At 42.3% G+C, this 22,530-nt stretch overlaps 1 protein-coding gene and 1 long non-coding RNA gene across 2 annotated transcripts; one reads left to right on the top strand and one right to left on the bottom strand.

Moving 5' to 3' along the window:
* Window positions 1-1,944: 1,944 nt before the first annotated feature.
* LOC139568330 (zinc finger protein 16-like) lies at window positions 1,945-13,716 on the top strand. The gene is made up of 5 exons (XM_071390089.1): window positions 1,945-2,678; window positions 6,354-6,473; window positions 10,530-10,703; window positions 11,450-11,771; window positions 11,864-13,716. The coding sequence occupies exons 2-5, from the start codon at window positions 6,368-6,370 to the stop codon at window positions 12,576-12,578; spliced, it is 1,317 nt and encodes a 438-aa protein (XP_071246190.1). The 5' UTR covers window positions 1,945-2,678; window positions 6,354-6,367; the 3' UTR covers window positions 12,579-13,716.
* A 7,328-nt stretch (window positions 13,717-21,044) lies between these two features.
* LOC139551557 (uncharacterized) lies at window positions 21,045-22,464 on the bottom strand. The gene is made up of 2 exons (XR_011670294.1): window positions 22,322-22,464; window positions 21,045-21,560 (listed from the first exon to the last, which is right to left on the bottom strand). It is a non-coding gene; the product is annotated as an uncharacterized lncRNA (long non-coding RNA).
* Window positions 22,465-22,530: the final 66 nt, after the last annotated feature.

Below are 22,530 nucleotides of genomic sequence, written 5' to 3'. Positions count from 1 at the left end.
CAACTCTCGCTCTCTTGAAGACGGAAGGGACGTAGCCAGCGGTCAAGGATGAGTTGATGAGCGAGGTGAGGTAAGGGAGAAGGTCTCCGGAAATGGTCTGGAGAAGAGAGGAGGGGATAGGGTCAAGCGGGCAGGTTGTTGGGCGGCCGGCCGTCACAAGACGCGAGATTTCATCTGGAGAGAGAGGGGAGAAAGAGGTCAAAGCACAGGGTAGGGCAGTGTGAGCAGAACCAGCGGTGTCGTTTGACTTAGCAAACGAGGATCGGATGTCGTCGAATTGTTACATGATTAATTTTGAGTAACAATTAAACGTAGTAGGTAATTATTCGATAAATAGCTGTCATCACATTAATGATAGTCACGTCACGACATCATATAATTACATATAGAATCCCTTTTAATTCAATAGCATCTCTGTGGGCCTAGTCATATAATTACATATATACATATAATCACTTCAAAAGGTCTGCTTTATTAGGCTACAGTCGTGAATGGAAAGAGACATCTGTTACACAAAACACCAGAAAGTGTAATGACATTTGGCGATTGTCATTATGCCAGAATTTATGCGTCCACTGCTGTCCACGTGAGTCTTGCATCGGCCACTCATCTCTGCCTTGGCTAAATGTGATGTGGTTAGACGAGAACACTGACATTATGGAGCGTAGGCTACACCACCCGTTAAAGGCCATTGGCTCGTTGTTCATGCCTGACAGGCAGTAGTGATAAATAGTGGTCTACTAGCCTACAGTTTGACATTTTGTTTTAATTATTGTGAAAGGCTCATGTTTTAATTATTGTGAAAGGCTCTTTCTTTAGACCTTTGACAGCAAGGTGGCGATGCTCCACAGGGGACCTTGACAGCTGCACAGAATACTGTCTGGAGCAGTTCCGTCCTCTCAGTTCCCCAGATCTGTGTAGGGCACTGAGTGAATTTGAATGACTGAGGATTACTTTTTTGTGTTGTATGTTGTTTTTCAGATGTTTGAGGGGGTTAAGTTTTTGGTTTTTTCCCTTTTCCATTTTGGATTTCCACCCTTTGTTTTCTGAATCCAGTAGAGGGCAGGAATACAACTTTTCACGCCCTAAAACCCCCCCGAAGAAGACAAAGCTGAAGAAGACAAGGATTTGAGCAAGTATGGGTAACTGCAGCCCAATATGGCGACCGGAGTGTGGGTGTGTCGAAAGGAGTGGGTGTATGGAGAGCGAATCAGCTAATTGGGCAGATTTGTTGCCACTCAAGACCGTTGTACATGGCTGATTGGGCTGCACAACGAGTCAATAAGCCGTAGACTAGTGCACCGGTGTTCTATGGGACTCTCAATCACAGCCAGATGTGATACATCCTGGATTCAAACCAGGGACTGTAGTGACGCCTCTTGCACTGAGATGCAGTGCCTTAGACCGCTGCGCCACTTGGGAGCCCAAATGGTCTGGGGGTAGAAGCTATTGGCCAATCTGGTAGTTTTTGCCATGACACTCCTTTAGTGCCTGTTTAGATAGTTAATATTGATAACCATCTAGTGGTCACCTAGATACATGTACATACATTCGACTCAATGGGGAGGCCATGAATGGCAACAACACTACTGTCCAGCAATGGCGTGAGAAGTAGCTACCTAGTTTCAGGATGATAGTCATAGTCAGCACATGCATACAACGCGTGAAGCAGAGGGGTTGGATTAAACGCATTAGACACATTTCAGTTGAAAATGTGTCCCTTTCCCTTGCACCCATCATCAGTACAAAAACAATTGTTTGTATAAAACTAACAGTGAAATGCGACTCGGACTCATCCTTTGGCTTCAAAACTAAGTCCAAACTCTCGCTGTATATTAGGTCAATGTACAGTATTGCGTGTTAAGAAACGGAAGAAAAAAAACACCTCAATTAAAAACGGAGCGCTTTCGACACCCCCACTCGCCAATACTCCAGTCGGGGGGAGGGGAACAAGGTTAAATAATGACGTTAGTGAAATTCAGGTCGGAGCTCTAGAAAGATGCCCTAGTATCCGACTTGGATGACTGTTCAAAACGATTTTCCAAATCGGAGCGAACGTATTTTGACATTATAACGGTTGCAGAGTTGTCTAATGTGGCAATAGATTGTAAATTACTGGACAAGAGAGGAGATTCGTCAAATGAAATGTCTCCTCTACCAAGATACTGGTGCAGCTAGCTAACGTTAGCTAGTAACAAAAAAAAAAAGCTACCTTTGGCTAGCAGCTAGCTACCTGCAGTAGGCCTAATGTTTACTGTGCGCCATGCAAGCTTTAGTCGCACATTATCCATCAACTCCTAAATTCACATTTAACGTTGAAAAGTCTTTGCTATTAATCGTTTGGGGGAGAAAAGGTTGAGCTCCAGTAGGACTGTAAACTTCCGTTCCGTACTAAAACCGGAAGTTACGTAATATTTGTGCTGCCATCAGGTAGGTGGCTAGCAACTCCGCGTTTTCCAAGTTATAATAAATATATTTATATATGAGACGTGACTTGATACGTTGCTAATTTAAGGATTACTGCCACTACTAGAATGCGAGAATCTAAATAGCTAGAACTCTATGAAAAGGACAGTCACAGAGCGAGCAAGCTAACAGCAGTACTAGCATCGTTAGCATAGGTGGGTGGCTGTTTTGTTTGCTGCAGTGCTGTTAACGTCAGAAGCTGGCCTTTATTGGTGAGTGCTGAAATAGTAGCAACATGTTCACAAAAATAAACAGTGATATTTCCGCCGTTATCATCATCATGTCACCTGTGCCTCCACATATCATTGCTAATTGTAGCCCTCTCTTGTATGTCTGTAAACATCAGTTCTGTAATAACGTCAAACATTATGCCTCTGCCTACCAGCTATATGCTGTGAGTAACTTATCTCCTTTCTGTCACTAGTTATGTTTCCATGAACGTGTCCAGTGATTTGTCGACATTTACAAAGTTCGCATAGAAAATAGATGCGACAGTTGCCTGGAAACCACATTGAATTCTACATCCATCCGAAATTAGCGTTTGAATCAGGAAAGTTTCCTCACGACCTCTACAAGCGAGAATGTTGAATACAAATCTATTTTAAGGTAGGCCTACCGGTTGTCCGTGCAGTTGGTCCTTTTGGCGGTAGGAATGTGAGACACATCGACAGGAAAGTATGTTTACATCAACTTTTGCACAGACACATTAAAATGTAATTGTATTCAACATTCTGGCCTATAGCGGGGCGGCAGGTAGCCTAGCGTTTGACTAGTAACCGGAAGGTTGCAAGATCGAATCCCCGAGCTGACAAGGTAAACATCTGTCGTTCTGCCCCTGAACAAGGCATTTAACCCACTGTTCCTAGGCCGTCATTGATAATAAGAATTTGTTCTTAACTGACTCGCCTAATAAAGTAAAATAGAGGTCGTGAGAGGAAGCGTTCCTGATTCAAAAGCTAATTTCTTGCTGACATAGAATTCTAACCAATTCAATGTTGGGTTTCCAGGCAAATGCGACAATTGCCTGTTATGGTGCGTTTCCATTCAACTATCTTGTCGAGAAAAACAGCTGGACATAATGACTTCACACCTAAAAAAACACTTTCGCTAAAACCTACAGTGTCGAATAAAAATGTGGTTTAAGAGTTTCCATTACCCATTTTGCGCATTAATAAATTGTCGACCGCCTGTATACCCACCTATATGTTTCGTGTCTCAGGTAGCCCGTAAAAGCCTGCATGGATAGAATGCAAGAATTGACTAATATTTGCCATATTCTAATAATTAATGTGACAACATCGCCATGGTCCATGCAGTTCTCTCTAACCTTAGGTGGCACTCTGCCTTCACCCTACATGTTTCAGTGATTAGCTTCTCTAACAACTGGTTCATGTGAACTACAGTCTCGACCCTGTGTTTTAACGTTTAGAAACAACAACCACTGCTACTCTCTGTCATCTATGCATTGTCACTTTAATAACTCTACCCACATGTACATACTACCTCAAATAACCGGTGCCCCCGCACATTGACTCTGTATCGGTACTCCCCTGTATATATAGTCTCCCTATTGTTTTACTCCTGCGGTTTAATTGCTTGTTACTTTTCTCTTATTCTAATCTGTATTTTTTGAAACTGCATTGTTGGTTAGGGGCTTGTAAGTAAGCATTTCACTGTAAGGTGTACATACACCTGTTGTATTCGGCGCATGTGACTAATACGATTTGATAATCATCTCTTGCGATAAGGCTCACGAAACATATGGCCCTTTCATTAGCGAGAAAAAGTTACTTCAAATAAATATACACTTGCTGTAGCAGTTTTGCACAGATTCATACAGCGATGGGTGCCGGTTTGGGCAAGGTGTTATGCTTACACGGAACCCAAACCGGCTGGGCGACACGCAGGTTAAAATATCAAAACAAACTTTGAACCAAATACATTAATTTGGGGACAGGTCGAAAAGCATTAAACATGTATGGTAATTTAGCTAGCTAGCTTGCACTTGCTAGCTAACGTTAATTTGTCCTATTTAGCTAGCTTGCTGTTGCTAGCTAATTTGTCCTGGGATATAAACATTGAGTTGTTATTTTACCTGAAATGCACAAGGTCCTCTACTCCGACAATTAATCCACACATAAAACGGTCAACCGAATAATTTCTAGTCATCTCTCCTCCTTCCAGGCTTTTTCATCTTTGAATTTATATGGTGATTGGCATCTACACTTTCATAGTATTACCACGACAACCGGCAAAACAGTTCGTCTTTCAATCACCCACGTGGGTATAACCAATGAGGAGATGGCACGTGGGTACCTGCTTCTATAAACCAATGAGGAGATGGGAGAGGCAGCACTTGCAGCGCGATCTGCGTCAGAAATAGGCATGACTTCTATTTTAGCCCTTGGCAACACAGACGCTCATTGGCGTCAGTGTGGGTGCAATAATTGAATAACAGATTTCTAAATTTATTTTGCAATGTGCTAGATACGCTTCGAACACACCGACCGTGTCATTGCGCAAAATAGTATGCAGCATCATCTGGATATGTATGCAACCAAAGTTCAACATTCACCTTCTGCTACCATTTCTGTTAAGCCGTCTACACTTACAGTTTGACGCATACGTTCAACGTATGCACAACCAAACGCACTGCAACACGATGCTGCAAGGCAAACGCAACGTTTCATTGTGTCGGTGTGTTCGAAGCATAGCAATGTAGCACAGGTGGTCACCTCTGTTTTCTGTAAACAAACGCTGTAACATGGATATAATATGGCCACGTGGGAACACTAACCCTATGAAGGTGTTTTTTTTTACAAGTTATTTATGTTTCCAAAACGGTACCGCAAGCGATGCATGTTAATGTTTACAACAAGCATCTATGCTCTTAACAAAACTCCCTCGGTCAGAAGATACTATCATAAATTGTCGCAAAAGCAGTTGGCGTCTATGAATGGGGTAAGTGCAATGATGTATATAAACTCTGGATTGCTGATGCTGTGTATGGGCCATTGAGAGGCTTTGAAGCTGATGGTCATCCATATTGGCACTACCTAGTAGGAGCAATTCTCCATAGGAATGAATGGCATTCTACAGTATTTCAAATGTTCAATTACATGTATTTTTGTTTTAGTGAGGACAATAACACTAGTAATCTACTTTAAGGAACATGTTTTGATATATATATTTTCAGATTTAGGTCACATCATTTAAAAGTATGCATTAAAATGTCTGTAATGGAATACATGTCAAAAACGAATGTAGTCATCAATACATGCCTTTCTGTAGCTTCCAAAACATTTTTTACAACGGTGGGAGAGTGTCAAGATGGCGGCATGGTGGCTTCAACACAGCGCCCTCTATTGTCATCTAGTGTGTATATTTACTGTAGATCATTGGGTAACTTGCTCTCCTGTCAATCTTAAATAATTGGATGGTGAAACTTGCCAGCCAACCAGAAAAGCAAGGCAAAGCAATTCAAGGCATTCTTGAAAGTTAAGAAAATCAGTCCTAAAAATAAACAAATTTTATATTCGAAAAAAATGATTTTTCAGGCAGTAGGCATTTAAAATTAAATGTGGAGTTGTATATATTTACGTGATGACATCACGTGCCCCGCGTACCTTCAACATTATCCTGCTATAATTTCTTTGAAAAAAACACTTTCTATCATTTCTCGTAGTAAAGAAAGTTAGGCAAAAGACAAATCTACCCATGTCGAACAGATTGATGTTTAGAAAAGTTCTCCTAGATCTGCCGTTTCCATTACACATGTCGCAATGATATTTTTTTGCGACATTGCTGGGTCAATGGAAACCTGCCTGCTGTCGCCAAAACTAAACATTTCATTTTGTGTGTGTGTGTACGTGCCATCACACCTACAGATAAAGCACCATATATGGATCCTCACATCAGTGTTAAAGACGAACCCACTAGTGATGATGACGTTACACACAGCTGGTGCAACCCTGTCCAGCCCTCACAAATGGACTACAGTCATGAAGGTAAACTAAGGATATGTGTTGTTATGTGTTAATAACATTTAGACTACGTTACCCAGCAGGCTATGCAGGCACGGGAGATGGTTAAAGAATGCCTTGCATGGCTAAACATGGAGTTTTCTAGCTGAAGTATATGTTAATTAAAAGTAGTTAAACCTACGCCCCGGTTTGTCATTATATAAGGAACAGACATAACAGGATATATAACATGATGTTTCCTACTTTAATTAACAGTGTTTAAGAAGTGGGGCAGTGACACTCCTCTCATGTGTTCTGTTTCATTGGGTAGGATAGAGTAGGGAGGAAAGAGTTCTGAAAGAGAAGTGGGCCAGTGACACTCCTCTCATGTGTTCTGTTTCATTGGGTAGGATAGAGTAGAGAGGAAATAGTTCTGAAAGAGAAGTGGGGCAGTGACACCTCTCATATGTTCTGTTTCATTGGGTAGGATAGAGTAGAGAGGAAAGAGTTCTGAAAGAGAAGTGGGGCAGTGCTACTCCTCTCATGTGTTCTGTTTCATTGGGTAGGATAGAGGAAAGAGTTGTGAAATAGAAGTGGACCGCAGCCGTACACATGCTACTGGAGGACACGGTGGTGGGACGTTACTGCCTGAAAACATGTCAGATCTCACAACGGCTGGAGGGGTGTTTAACATACCAGCTAACCACATCATGTGATTTATCAATTTGATGACAGACTGAGCAGTCGATGATGTGGCACGAAACCATTGGTTGTCGCAACGCCTGCGCAGCTAGTCGGGCCGGAACACCACCGACGGTATATTTGTTCTGGAGCCAGCGGCTTAGACCGCTAGAACACCCTAGACCACATGTCTCATTTCCATGTTAAAGGACCCATGAGCACCAACATGTAAAGGTCATAGGAGAATGTCAAATCTGGTGTCAAATGAAAGCTGAGTCTATATTTTTGAGAAATTAAGGCATATACAGTTGAAGTCAGAAGTTTACATACACTTAGGTTGGAGTCATTAAAACTCGTTTTTCAACCACTCCACAAATTTCTTGTTAACAAACTGTAGTTTTTGCAAGTTGGTTAGGACATCTACTTTCTGCTTGACACAAGTAATTTTTCCAACAATTGTTTACAGACAGATTATTTCACTTATAATTCAGTGTGTGTCAGAAGTTTACATGCACTAAGTTGACTGCCTTTTAACAGCTTGGAAAATTCCAGAAAATGATGTCATAGATTTAGAAGCTTCTGATAGGCCAATTTACATCATTTGAGTCAATTGGAGGTGTACCTGTGGATGTATTTCAAGGCCTACCTTCAAACTCAGTGCCTCTTTGCTTGACATCATGGGCAAATCAAAATAAATCATCCAAGACCTCAGTTTAAAAAATTGTAGACCTCCACAAGTCTGGTTCATCCCTGGGAGCAATTTCCAAATGCCTGAAGGTACCATGTTCATCTGTACAAACAATAGTACGCAAGTATAAACACCATGGGACCATGCAGCCATCATACCGCTCAGGAAGGAGACTCGTTCGGTCTCCTAGAGATGAATACTTTGGTGCGAAAAGTGCAAATCAATCCCAGAACAACAGCAGAGGACCTTGTGAAGATGTTGGAGGAAACAGGTACAGAGGTATCTATATCCACAATGAAACGAGTCCTATATCGACATAACCTGAAAGGCCGCTCAGCAAGGAAGAGGCCACTGCTCCAAAACCGCCATAAAAAAGACAGACTATGGGTTGCAACTGCACATGGGGACAAAGATCGTACGGGGGTGGCAGCATCATATTGTGGGGGTGCTTTGCTGCAGGAGGGACTGGTGCACTTCACAAAATAGGTGGCATCATGAGGGAGGAAAATTATGTGGATATATTGAAGCAACATCTCAAGACATCAGTCAGGAAGTTAAAGCTTGGTCACAAATGGGTCTTCCAAATGGACAATGACCCCAATCATACTTCCACAGTTGTGGCAAAATGGCTTAAGGACAACAAAGTCAAGGTATTGGAGTGGCCAACACAAAGCCCTGACCTCAATCCTATAGAAAATTTGTGGGCAGAACTGAAAAAGAGTGTGCGAGCAAGGAGGCCTACAAACCTGACTCCGTTACACCAGCTCTGTCAGGACGAATGGGACAAAATTCACCCAACTTATTGTGGGAAGCTTGTGGAAGGCTACCTGAAATGTTTGACCCAAGTTAAACAATTTAAAGGCAATGCAACCAAATACTAATTGAGTGCATGTAAACTTCTGACCCACTGGGAATGTGATGAAAGAAATAAAAGCTGAAATATATTATTCTCTACTATTATTCTGACATTTCACATTCTTAAAATAAAGTGTGATCCTAACTGACCTAAGACAGGGAATTTTTACTAGGATTAAATGTCAGGAATTGTGAAAAACGTAGTTTTTTAAAAATGTATTTAGCTAAGGTGTATGTAAACTTCCGACTTCAACTGTATACTTTCCCCAACCATTTTATATCCTTAATATTAGGAATAAGCAAAGGTTTGATTTCTGCTCAAACCACAGAGAGGACTCTAGATGTATATCACCCGTTTTAGCATGGACATTGCCATTGAGGGCTTCCACCATTTTTTTAAAATAGTCAACTGGGTGGGGATTCCTATGGGTTGGGAGCATAGAGAGAGATGGAGGAAGCACCTTTGCATGGGCAATCTCCCTTTTGTGAAGTAGTCAATTTTCTTCTTCACGATTGGCTGATCCCTCATGATGACCCGGTTGGACATGAATTCAACAGGAGGGATTAGCCAATGAAGTTGTAAGTCCCACCCAGTTGACTATATTCAAATGGTGGAAGCCCTCAATGGTGCTGCACATGCTAATAAAGCCTTTTGGCCACTATAGGCCTCTATCATTCTCTATGATTGCGAGCGTTCAGCCAATGCACAGAGCATTGTTTTCTTCAAATTGGGTTGCCTATAGTTAGTAAATGGGTTTAAGCTCTATCGCTGCCATCTAGTGGCTACAGTAAATAAATGACAAGACCGCAGCGCTGCAGGTGGCGGGAAATCACCAATATTAGCTTTACACTTTTTTTTTATACATCTCCCATTTGGTATGTTTCTTGTGATGCGGTTCACAGCAGCACTGACAAATGTGTTGACATGACAACTGTGTCAGAGGTTGGAACGACCCCCCCCCCCCTCCCCTCCTTTGTTCCATGCTGGCTGAATACCTAGTTAGCATCGAGCTGACACAGATGAAAGGGGAAACGTAGAAGTATCTTTGCCATAGATGAACAGGGTCCACTTTTCATTATATTTGCTGACACCCTACAGTCACATTTTGTCACCAGTAGAGCAGCTATCTAGCTCACAGGAGGTTGGCGGTACCTTAATTAAGGAGAACGGGCTCGTGGTAATGACTGGAGCGGAATCAGTGGAATGGTATCAAATCTCCAGGTGTTTGATGTCATTCTATTTGCTCTGTTCCTGACATTATTATGAGCCGTTCTCCCCTCAGCAGCCTCCTGTGATCTAGCTATATAAACCACGCCCCTCTGAAAACACGCCTTCTCCGATATTGGTTACAAGGCGGTACTTATTTAAATTAGGTAAGAGAATATCACATTATGGTGATGGCTCCTTAATAATGAATCCAAGTGGGGAAGGGGACCAGTAACTTTATGATCAAACTTCATCTTGGTTACATAAAAAACGGAGGGAGATTTTACCGAAATTCTGTTACCCAACTTTGGATCTGAACAGTTCTTCTAGTAAATGTGTTTTATAATAAAATGTTCAGTGTTAATTGTTAAAATAGAGTGGTATGGTTTGTTAAACTTTGAAATCAATGGTGTTTGTTAGGCATACATTTATAAAGTGAAAAATCTGAGTCTGTGTCATTCCATTACCATGGAAATGCCCTATTGTAACAAACCTAGCTAGTCTTGACAATAAGGCCGGTTAGGCACAATTCACATAACCCCAAAAATTCCCAGAAATCTTAGTTGGAGGATACACAGATTTCCTGCTTCTCACCTGATTCTGAGATTCTTCCAACTGGGATTTTTGTTAAGGGGATTTAGAAATGAACCTAATTCTATTCCATCCCCAGGTGATAAGTCTAAGTTGGAACCAGAGGACCTTCCAGGACTCAGTGAAGCAAGAAAACCAACATTCAATGTGATTGTCAAAGAGGAGGAGGAAGAGGAGGAGGAGGAGGACATGGTTGACCGAAGTTGGGATGAGGAGGAGGAGGAAGATGAGGAGGAGGACATGGTTGACCGAGGTTGTTGGGAACATTAGCAGTTTCATAGTAATGTCGGGTACCATTGTGTTAAAGGCCCAGTTGCGGTCAAAATTTAATTTCTTTGTTTTGTGTCATATTTATACAACAGCTGATGAAACTAACACTGTACAAGTGATATATATATGATCAGTGTTATTTCTTGATAGTAGCTGGTTGAAAATGCCATCTACACCAGGGGTGGGCAGTTCCAGTCCTCAAGGGCCTGATTGGTGTCACAGGACTGGAGTTGCCCACCCCTGATATACACCTAATCAGCAGGTTTTGTATGGGTGGAGTTAATAGACCAATAACAGAGTCCTAAACCTCTCTGCCAATAACAGATAGTTTTCAGGTGACATTTCCCTCCCATTCGGCCCCTCCAATGAGAACCCTCACTCAGACCACTCCCAGACAGAACTAGCAAAATTCTTGCATTACTTTTTTTTTTGTTGCTAAAAAGCTATTTTTGTTTCTTTTTGACAACTTTAGTGGGAAACTATTACAGTAAGGTACTTAATTGTTACCGAGAAATTATTTGATATTCAGTCAGAAATGGCTGCATTGGGCCTTTTAATAGTATATGTCACTTACATTGTGTAGTGACTGCCCGCCCAATGACTACCTGTGTCTTGTCTCTCACTCACACTCACACTTTTTGTTTACTCTAAACTGAACAATTCTAGCCTGGTTAATCCAGACACTAACCAATGTTTTAACCAGGTTAATCTATTCCCTTGTCTGTCTAGGTTCAGACACTGACTACACACCAAGTCCCACTGTGGTAGTGAAGGTGGGAGAACCCAAACCACCAACAAAGAATAAGAACACAGTAAAGAAACTTCACCAGTGCCCCGACTGTGGTAAAACCTTTGAGAGGCTGTCGCGTCTGAAGAGGCACGAGCCATCACACTTGAGGAAGAGCAAGCACCCGTGCCCTGACTGCAACCAGTCTTTTGGCAACCTCTCAGTCCTGAAGAAACACAGGGCAACACACAAGAGCACCGAGAAGCTGACTCACCAGTGTCAACAATGTGGCAAGACGTTTGAGAAGCTATCGCGCCTCAGAAGGTAAGCCAGAACACCAAAGACCCATTTCTGTTCTGTAAAAAGTTCATGGACAATTAACTGTGTAGACAATAACAATAGTGTTCTAATCTAAGGCACCAGCCCGTACACCAGAGGAGAAAGAGGATGGACCACCCGTGTCCTAAATGTGGCAAGATCTTCAAGAAGTTATCCGGCCTGGTTCTGCACGAGCGAGGACACACCGGAGAGAAACCGTTCCCTTGCTCCCAGTGCGGGAAGAGCTTTGCCGACAACCGTCACCGGAAAGTGCACGAGCAGGCTCACCAAGGGAAGCTGGAGAGGCCCCACCGCTGCCCTGACTGCGGGATCTGCTTCCCCAAACCATCCGAGCTTCGACGGCACCAACGCGCGCACACGGGAGAGAAACCGCACCGCTGCCCTGACTGTGGGAAGGCCTATTCCCGGTCAGAGACTCTGAAGAGGCACCTTCTCATCCACACGGGGGAGAGACCTCACCTCTGCACCGATTGTGGGAAAAGCTTCATCGAATTGCAGCAGTTGAAATCCCACCAGCTGATTCACACTGGAGAGAAACCATTCCACTGCCCCGTGTGTGGGAAGGGTTTCTCACAGAGGGGTAACATGAAGGCACACCATCGGACTCACACAGGGGAGAAACTTCACCACTGTGCCGACTGCGGGGCCAGTCTCTCCACATCTTCTAGTTTAAAAGAGCATCAGCTCATTCACACAGGAGAGAGGCCCTTCCAGTGTCTGGTCTGTGGCAAACGCTTTCTGCACATCTGGAGACTCAGAAAACACCAGAAGACACACACCGGACACACATAAGGAAGACGTCTCTGTATGCTTTGAAAGAGCAGCAACTGTAGTGTTGTACTACTACTACTAATATTAATACTACTAATATTAATACTACTAATATTACTACTAGGATTGTGGGTTCAATTCCTGAGACCACCCATACATGAATGTGTGCATACAGAACTGACTGACTGTAAGTTGCTTTGGATAAAAGCATCTGCTAAATGGCTGTTATTATAAATATCAGCAACCCAGAACCAACAAAAATAATTTAATTCACTTTAATAGCTTGCAGTAGGGATCTGCTTGTGAGTATTCAAACTACATATGTGTACAGAGGGGGTGTACTGCAAAGCAGGATCAATTAGTTATCCAGCTAACTTTGATAAGCAACCAGAAATATATCTATTGATTTTTCTGACTAATTAATACATTCAACATTAGATATGCGTTGTTGGTTGAGTCAGTTAAACAAGGCCAATTCCAAGCTTATCTTTCTAAAACAAGAAAAGGTCATATCAGAATATTTCGACAAGCTGGCTAACTCATTGAATCGTCTTTGTAGTTTACCCCTCTGGTCTTCGCCTTGTCCCATTTTAATGAACCCTGAACCATGCTCTTTATACGTATGACATAACCATTTTAATGGTACATTTAATAGTCTTATGTTTTATATGTGTGTGTGTACACATTTTACTGTACTTGTGAGTACCAGAAGTCCTCATGAATAGTAAACTAACTAAAATTCAGAGAAGTACGGACTTTTTGGCAGTCTTCACTTGTAAGAAGGTTATTTTATGCTTAGGGGTTAGGTTTACAGTTAGGGTTAGGGTTAGGGGTTATTGTTTAGGGGTTAGGAAAAATAGGATTTTGAATGGGAATCAATTGTTGGTCCCCAAAACGTCCTGCAATGAAGCCCATTATCTGTAGTCTGGGTACCAGTCTCTTCAGCTAACATCCCACTCCTCGTCATTCCCAAAGAGGCTGGCCTTTCAGCCATAGAGATATGAATAGAAAGGTGTCTACATTCAAGTCAATGATGGCATAATGGGTGGACTGGCAGCCATTTTGAGTGTATCCATGCCAGGAAGTAAAAGCAGGAAGTGTACCCTTTAATCTGTGCTGTGATTTGTTGAGTGAAATAAACTGACGTAAAAAAAAAAAATACATTCCATTGGATGAGCCACATCAGTATCATTTGAATGAACATTTTACATTACCATGGCAACCCAGCATCAGTTGATGGAACATTCCAAAATACCATTAACATTATTGCATCACAATAGAAGGCAGCCGTTATTTGCGAGTGTACCCATGAGTTTGTCAGGGTTAGAGCTTCCAAGCCCATTCTATTCATATTTCTATGCTTTCAGCAATCTGTGTTCAATACGCACTGGATTTACGGTGGAGTTGCTCATTGGTTGTTGGAAATAACATTCATATTTTCCATGACAACATGTCGAGCCTCAAAATTAAAATACAAAGTAAAAACAACATTTAGCTGTTAGCTAGGCAAGTTGTTATTTTTAGGTTTAAAAATCTAAACTGAGGTTTTGTGGTTGGTATTGAAGTAGGTATTTAGTTCATTTAAATTCCAGTCATTTCAGTACACTGAAATGTCAATACTTTTCAATGAGGGAAATGTGGAATTGGAATTGTGTTTACTTTCTGAATGGACTGGACTTGACCCCAACCCTGCACAAAAGCCCATTTTTGTCCTCGAGGCTTCCACACGTTGACTTTTTTTTATTCCATTGAGGCCCCCATTATTATCCAAATAATGGCCATTCTGCACAACAAAAACATTCAGACAGGCCCACCCACTGGGCTAAAGATGGACTAGAGTCTAGTCACTGTTGCCAATCGACCCTATATTATAGGCTACCATTGCCTTGCCCCAGTCATTCTATAAGTATACAATGATATACTTTGTATGGTAGGGTATACTTTATTCTGTAGACACTAGGATATACTCGTGATAGGTTACATTTTGATTCTACTAGATTCTAGGATATACTCTGACAGTTAACATTATGATTCTAGAATGTATTCTGATAGGTTACATTATGATTGTACTAGATTCTAGGATATACTCTGATAGTTTACTGCCTAGAAGGCCAGCACCCCGGAATCGCCTCTTCACTGTTGATGTTGAGACTGGTGTTTTGCGGGTACTATTTAATGAAGCTGCCAGTTGAGGACTTGTGAGGTGTCTGTTTCTCAAACTAGACACGCTAGTGTACTTGTCCTCTTGCTCAGTTGTGCACCGGGGCCTCCCACACCTCTTTCTATTCTGGTTAGAGCCAGTTTGCGCTGTTCTGTGAAGAGAGTAGTACACAGCGTTGTACGAGATCTTCAGTTTCTTGGCAGTTTCTCGCATGGAATAGCCTTCATTTCTCAGAACAAGAATAGACTGATGAGTTTCAGAAGAAAGTTCTTTGTTTCTGGCCATTTTGAGCCTGTAATCGAACCCACAAATGCTGATGCTCCAAATACTCAACTAGTCTATAGAAGGCCAGTTTAATTGCTTCTTTAATCATCAGGACAACAGTTTTCAGCTGTGCTAACATAATTGCTAAAGGGTTTTCTAATGATCAATTAGCCTAAAATGATAAACTTGGATTAGCTAACAAAGTGCCATTGGAACACAGGAGTGATGGTTGCTGATAATGGGCCTCTGTACGCCTATGTAGATATTCCATTAAAAAATAGTCTGTTTCCAGCTACAAAAGTCATTTACAACATTAACAATGCGTACACTGTATTTCTGATCAATTTGATGTTATTTTAATGGATTAAAATAATGCTTTTCTTTCAAAAACAAGGACATTTCTAAGTGACCCCAAACTTTTGAATAGTGGTGTATATTTAAATAAATCCTACAAAGCCACTAAAGGAGTCCAGAATATTGTTTAATTACAAATACAACCTGTGATCCAGCTGGAAACATAAAGGACAAGATCATATCAGAGATGTTTATATCGACTTCATCGCTAGAATGTCAGACCGTGATCTCATGACCAGTGTCTGTTCATCCTGGTCCTGGGGACCCAGAAGGTTCACATTTCTGTTTTTGCCCAACACACTACACAACTGCTTCAACTAATCAACTCAACATTAAGCCTTTGATTATTTGAATCAGGTTTGTTAATGTGCCACTTTCCCCAGGAGGACCTGGATTAGGAAACACTCACTGCTCTAGAGTTGTGTTTCCCAAACTCGGTCCTGGGCATCCCAAGGGGTGCACCTTTTGGTTTTTGCCCTGGCACTACACAGCTGATTAAAATACAGCTTCATGTTAAGTTGATTGTTTGAATCGGCTGTGTTGTGCTCGGGCAAAAACCAGAAGGTGCAACCCTTGGGAGGCCCAGGACTGGGAAACACTACTCTAGACATTCACTTCTATTTTGGTTTGGTGTCAGTTTGTCCACAAGAGGGTGACACACTACCAGAGAACAAGGGAGAATACGCAATGGGCTGGGCTGGGCTGGGATGAGATGGGCTGGGATGGGCTGGGATGAGATGGGCTGGGATGGGCTGAGATGGGATAGGCTGGGCTGGGATGGGATGAGATGGGCTGGGATGGGCTGGGATGAGATGGGCTGGGATGGGCTGAGATGGGATAGGCTGGGCTGGGATGGGATGAGATGGGCTCCTGATAACTGAAGCTCTGTGCTAGCAGGCTTCATTATGTTCCAGTCGGCTGGCTGCACATAGATTCACGGTGTCCAAAAATGCACCCTTCGATGGTAAGAACCATTTTAAAGGAAAACTGACGATGACTGTTTCTGAGCTGAAAATGTCAAGTAGAATTCTGACAGATGACACGTGATCCTGTATAAATCCTACTTCCATACGTCTGTAATAATACTTCATGTCCACCGGTTCCAGAGCTGTCTAAATGTGAATCAGTCAACAACAAAGTCAGTTCAGTTAGTAAGGGGTAAGCATGTTGGCAATACATCAACTCTGCTGCTGGCCACTCTGGAGGGGCTCACGCTCACTGAAGAACAGCTGAAGACGTTTCAGACATACCTGACTAGTGTCCAGCTGCCTGACTGAGAGCCAGTTGGAGAACGCTGACAGACAGATCACATTGGATCAGATGGTGGACAACTACAGCCCTGAGAGAGCTATGGGGATCACACTGATGATCCTTAGAAGGATGAACCGACATGATGTAGCAGAGAAGTTAGAGAGAGATTACAGACACAGAAGAAGTAAAACTTAAGATAATGTGTCAAACTTTCCTTCAAACAAAGACGACATGATTTAAAAAGATGATTGTAGAGGAACGGGACAATGTCATATGAAAAATATACCATTATCTCTCTTCACTTCTTTAGCAGTATCTATCACAGCAACAAGATGGTGGAGAGACTCATCAGACACTGGTAATGATGAAGAGAGAGAGAAGAAACTGGAAGTTCTAGAGTCTGGGACTGACCGGCATCGGGCAGGAAAGACACTGGCATCACAAAGGATGAAGATTTACTGGTCCCGGTGAGGAGGAGAGGGGATGATTGGGTTCACACTATCCACATACTGCTCTGGTGATATATACAGTAGCCTGCACAATCATTGCCATCCCCAAAGTCCTCTGAAAAGTCAGAGTATTGTATAAACTCTCCAAAAACATTCCTTACCTCTGGATACTTCAACTGGTGACTATCCAGGAGATTAAAGAAAAAGGAGCATTCTGTTGCTGGGTAGATCTGAGAGATTTATTGATGGGACATACTAACAGGATGCATGTTTTTTGCGATTTCAAGTCCCTCAGTCGAGTACCTGATTCCCTTTTTAGTTTAAGCTGGGCTGAAACGAGTTTCGGTATACTATTTTCCTTTGTAATAAACTCTCATCTCTGCTAGTTGTCCAGACAAAATATCCACAGGAAATATATTGTTATACAGACTTCATCATTTCACGTAACGTCAGAGTAGAAGTCCTGCATATGTGTGTACAAGCAAGTGATGCAGAATAGGCATATGTGAAATACTTTTGACATGAGGTGAAGCAATGAAGAAAGATACCTGCAGACTCATTATGTGTGTCTGTCTGTCTTCTGTAGTCTACTCACCCTGTGTGTGTTGTTTGTAGTCAAAAATAGTTTTTTCCGGAGTGAAAGGTCAAGCTCCCTCCTGCTGCCTTCATCGTCCTCATCATTCCAGCCTGTTGACGATTCCATGGATCATCTCACCATCAGGACACCTCTCTGTCTCTCACCTTCACATCTCTCCTCTCCACGTCTCACATTCATGTGAGTCTCCTCTCCACGTCTCTCCTCTCCAGTCAGTTAAGAACACATTTTTATTTGACAACATGTTTGAATTGACGTGTCTTATTATAATATGACAACATCTATTAATTGCATAGTGAGTTTACTCTACTGTATTAATTTCTATCTAACATGCATTACATTTTTTAGGCTGACTCTCTTTCTCTCTCTCATTCCTCCCTCACAGCATCACATGCCCATGGCTCCACATCTTCCCCATCACACATTACATTGTAATTTCATGAGGAGGGACAGCGGAGGGAGAGAGGAGGGACAGCGGAGGGAGAGAGGAGGGACAGCGGAGTGAGAGAGGAGGGACAGCGGAGGGAGAGAGGAGGGACAGCGGAGGGAGAGAGGAGGGACAGCAGAGGGAGAGAGGAGGGACAGCGGAGGGAGAGAGGAGGGACAGCGGAGGGAGAGGGGAGGGACAGCGGAAGGAGAGAGGAGGGACAGCGGAGGGAGAGAGGAGGGACAGCGGAGGGACAGCGGAGGGAGAGCGGAGGGACAGCGGAGGGACAGCGGAGGGAGAGAGGAGGGACAGCGGAGGGAGAGAGGAGGGACAGCGGGTGGAGGGAGAGCGGGCGGAGGGACAGCGGAGGGAGATTTCGAAAATGTTAAATAAACGATGTTGTATTAGCTAGGCTAATAAAATGAGCTGCTAATGTGGTTCGCTATCTAGCCAACTTTACATACTGTATAGATAGCTAGCTAAGTGAATTAAATATCACCAGCTAACTAACTTCATATTAGCTAGCTACCTTGATGTATTTATCACTGTAAAAAAACAACACTCCTAATGCATTTGTAGGTAGCTAGCTAACAGTCATGGAGGAGAGTGAAAGGATAGCAGCCCCAACTGTCAAAGTGAGAGAGTAGGCTATTCTGGATAGGGCAGGTATTTGTGTGTAGTTCCAGTCCCTAGAAGTGAGGACGGAGATAATAGTAACATAATATTCAGTGCGGTCAAATTTTAGTATAATCAAGTCTGTTTCTTATGAGGTTTTCAGTCCTCAGATACAGAGAGCTGTGAAAGCCTGTCTGCAGATGAAAAAGTCCCAATGAAGAGTAGAGGTTCTCAGTCCTGGTCCTGGGGACTCAAAGGGGTGCACATTTTTGTCTTTGCCTTAGCACTACACAGCTGATTCAAATGATCAACTCATCAAGCTTCACGTGGTATTTGTATATTAATTTGTGATGCTATCCTTGATATGATCCTGCTATTGTCACATGCTACACATGAACATGTGTGTGCACATGCATCTATCAATCCAATGTTATCATGATTTGTTATCAGGGATATTATACTTTAGTAATCCACAATGACCTGGTGATGTAAAAGTCTAATGACATTATCTTCCATATTCCTACAAATACCTTGTAACTGGAGATTCCTTCAAAACGATTGCATACAGTTACCGTGTAGGGCACTGCAAGGTTGGGTGACCAGGGCCATCTGGGACTGCCTTCTGGAGGAATTCAGGTGTGTGAAGGCTACCTGTGTCCTGCATAACTTCATGCGGATGGACACGAGGACCAGGAGGGGATCTGCAGCTCGCAGCCGTGTGCCAGAGGAGAAGTCTGCTGCTCTGCTGGATGTTTCAAGGATGGGGTCCAACAACGCAGCAAGAGGTAATCCGTGTGCGGGAGATCTTCACCTCCTCCTTTGAAGAGGGTGCTGTTCCCTGGCAACACCATAGACTACACTATGCACAACCAAAGGCTCTTTGAAGAGCCATCCATATTGCAAGAAGAGTATTCTTCCATTTACTTAGCTATGTTACCTGCAGTTATTCAATTCCCAGTTTCTCTCCCTTCGATTTCTACTTCTCAGGTGAGGGTGCTGTTTAGGTAAGGGTGTGATGTGTGTAAAAAAACAAAAACAGGCTATTTTAAGTCACCCATATTGAAAAGAAATTAACAATTAGACACCCTATAACCCACACCTACACACTCATGTATCAATCTGATTGATGGACTATGTTGTGCAGTAAGCAGGCTCAGTTGTATAACTGTGACTCCTTCCACCTTCAAAGAATAGGCAAGAGGGCCAACCATGGAGAATAGTAAGACACTTCATTATTTCTATAACTATGATGTATTGTTTATCCTCGTCTGTCTGTGCATGTTTTTCAGCATAGAGTACTCTGCAACCACTTAGTGTAGACGCCAGGTGAGGCCACATACAGATTCCTGTTGAACACGGTCTCTTTAACTACATTATTTTCTCAATAACAGTCTCTCTCCTTCACTTCATCCCTCTCTCTTCTCCCTAAATCCTCTAGGTTATATCAGCTGTTAGGTTATATCAGCTGTGTCGGTGAACCCCGCCCACATCTGAACTGGCTACATAGAGGGCACAGCATGATCAGAGGTGAGAGGTCACTTGTTCAGGTCAACAGGAAGTATTATTAAAGAGATGCTTTACATTGAAATAAAGATAGAGATGCAGTAGTCCCAGAGTTAATGATCCAAGGTCAGTTTTGCATTTCACCTCCTGATTATTATGATGACTAACAATGTTAGAATAAAAAATGTAAAACAAAGGCTTAAACATGCTCTCTCTCTCTCCATCTGTCTCGTCTGCAGATATGTTTTCATGTGAGAGGATGCCAACCCCCAGTCCCATCAGCCACCTCACCCGCTTTTAAGATAACCTTCAGGCCGACTAGAGACACTATTATGTAATTGTGATGAACTGAGAGAATATTTGGGTAGCACTGTGATTCATTATCATATGCATATGCTTTCTTCCCTACTCTTCTGTTCTTACCTCTTTCCCTTTCTGTCTTCTACACCTCTCTCGCCACCTCCTTTCTTCCTCTTTTTTTATAATGCACACCATATGTGCATTGAAGTACAGATTGAACTTGTATTTATTATATATGTATTTATAACACTTGGATAATGAACTTCTTTCAATAAAGCATTTCACATTCTCTACTCATTTGATGAAATACTACACCTATCCTGTGTTTATCAGATCAATGCAGATGAAGGGCATTAGATATTGAGATGAACTGGCTTTAGAGTATTTACATGATGCATAGGAAGTGTAGTGTACTGCTTTTTTAAAATTATATTTCTGTAAATATGAATATCAGATCAGCCTTTTACTAGTTAAATCCTGTTTCTAGTATATTAGTTACAGTGTGTAACCATTGATGTCATACTCCTGGTATTGGATATGACTGAAAAATAAATCTCAAAGACATTCATACCTGAAATGCACCTTTATTTGCCATGGTAGAGTACATGATCAGTGAATATATTAAATGTACAGGCTACAATGTGGGGATCTCATGCATGGCAATAACTACATGTATATACGACTTGCCTCCTTGCACAAAGTTATATTATTTTCTACTCAATCCATAGGCTTCTTTAATGTCATTCAGACTGTTTTGAAGTTGATACAACCGGCTATGATAGCTGAGGTTCATAGCTAGGTTCTGAACAAATATGTATACCAAACGTTTGGGTCCATACACAGATCAGCAAGGTAGCTAGCTACACATCCATAGGCATACAGGTATTTTTATCCTCCACTGGACAATAAGCAAGAACATAGCTACGTTATTTCATCTATCTGCATTGCATGGCAAATATCAGCAAGGCAAGCTTACACAATTGAAGCTACATTCAATTTGCAGTAAATGCTTTAGCTAGCTAGATTATTTACAACCACTGTTTCACAAGACGACAGCCTGGTTTGCTAGTTGTTTCAGGAGTCCCTAAAACATTAAACAACTAGAATTAACGTTACAATTTCATACTCATGTCGACACCCATAAAGCTAGCCAGCTAGCTGGCTAATGTTAGCTAGTCAGCTGGCTTGCTAAATCGCAATTTTCGCAAATGAAATTTATGATAAAAAATATGCATAATCGTTTGTCTCTACATTAACTAACATATTCCTCCCAACTGTTGTAAGAAATTGTATAAGATACTGGTAGCTTGTTTTAACCACTTCTCAACATAAGCTATACTTGGCACAACATGCACCCATCCCCCACTATACCCCCACACTTTGTACCCTATTAAGTAACCACAGACCCACACACTCAACCCTCCCCCATGAATAGGCCCCTGTTAAAACAGACGCACATGCATTCTGCTCAAGGATGAGACTTTAAGACAAAGAACTGTGGGAAGGGCCAATGGAAACGTCGACATCAGGCCGAACAGGACTACCCACGACCCAGATCGACCAATCGGAAGGCCAGACTACCAGATCAACCTACTTTGCTTGTTGCCTATATAAGCTGTATGAACTGTTTTAGAGGGCTCTCTTCCGACGATTCCATACGAGTCAGACAGAAGGAGCCGTGCTGCACGATTTACTAAGATATTTTTACATATTAATAAACGGCCTTATTATATAATTATCCACCTCGTCCTATGTCTCTACTTGATCTCCTGTCTCCAGTAAACGTTTTACTAACACTGTACATTTTTTTGTTGCATGATTCGTTACGACGTTATAATCACTTACATTTGCGTCCATCCTAATATTTTTGTCAGCCATCTTTGCTGAAGAAAGACTCCAGCCTTCGGTCGCATAGCGTCAAATTCCTCATGGGAACCACTCGATATGATTGGTCATCGCCCAGCGGTCGCCGCTGGTGATTTGCATAAAGTTGGAAAAAGTTTATATTTTTCACCGCCCAAAGGTCCCCGCCCTCTCCGTTTCTCACCGCTTTC

The sequence above is a fragment of the Salvelinus alpinus genome, chromosome 2 (genome assembly GCF_045679555.1).
Source record: "Salvelinus alpinus chromosome 2, SLU_Salpinus.1, whole genome shotgun sequence".
In the NCBI taxonomy this organism is placed as follows: domain Eukaryota; kingdom Metazoa; phylum Chordata; class Actinopteri; order Salmoniformes; family Salmonidae; genus Salvelinus; species Salvelinus alpinus.
The sequence above is the reverse complement of the archived record's forward strand: the minus strand, read 5'-3'. Positions and strand labels throughout refer to the sequence as shown.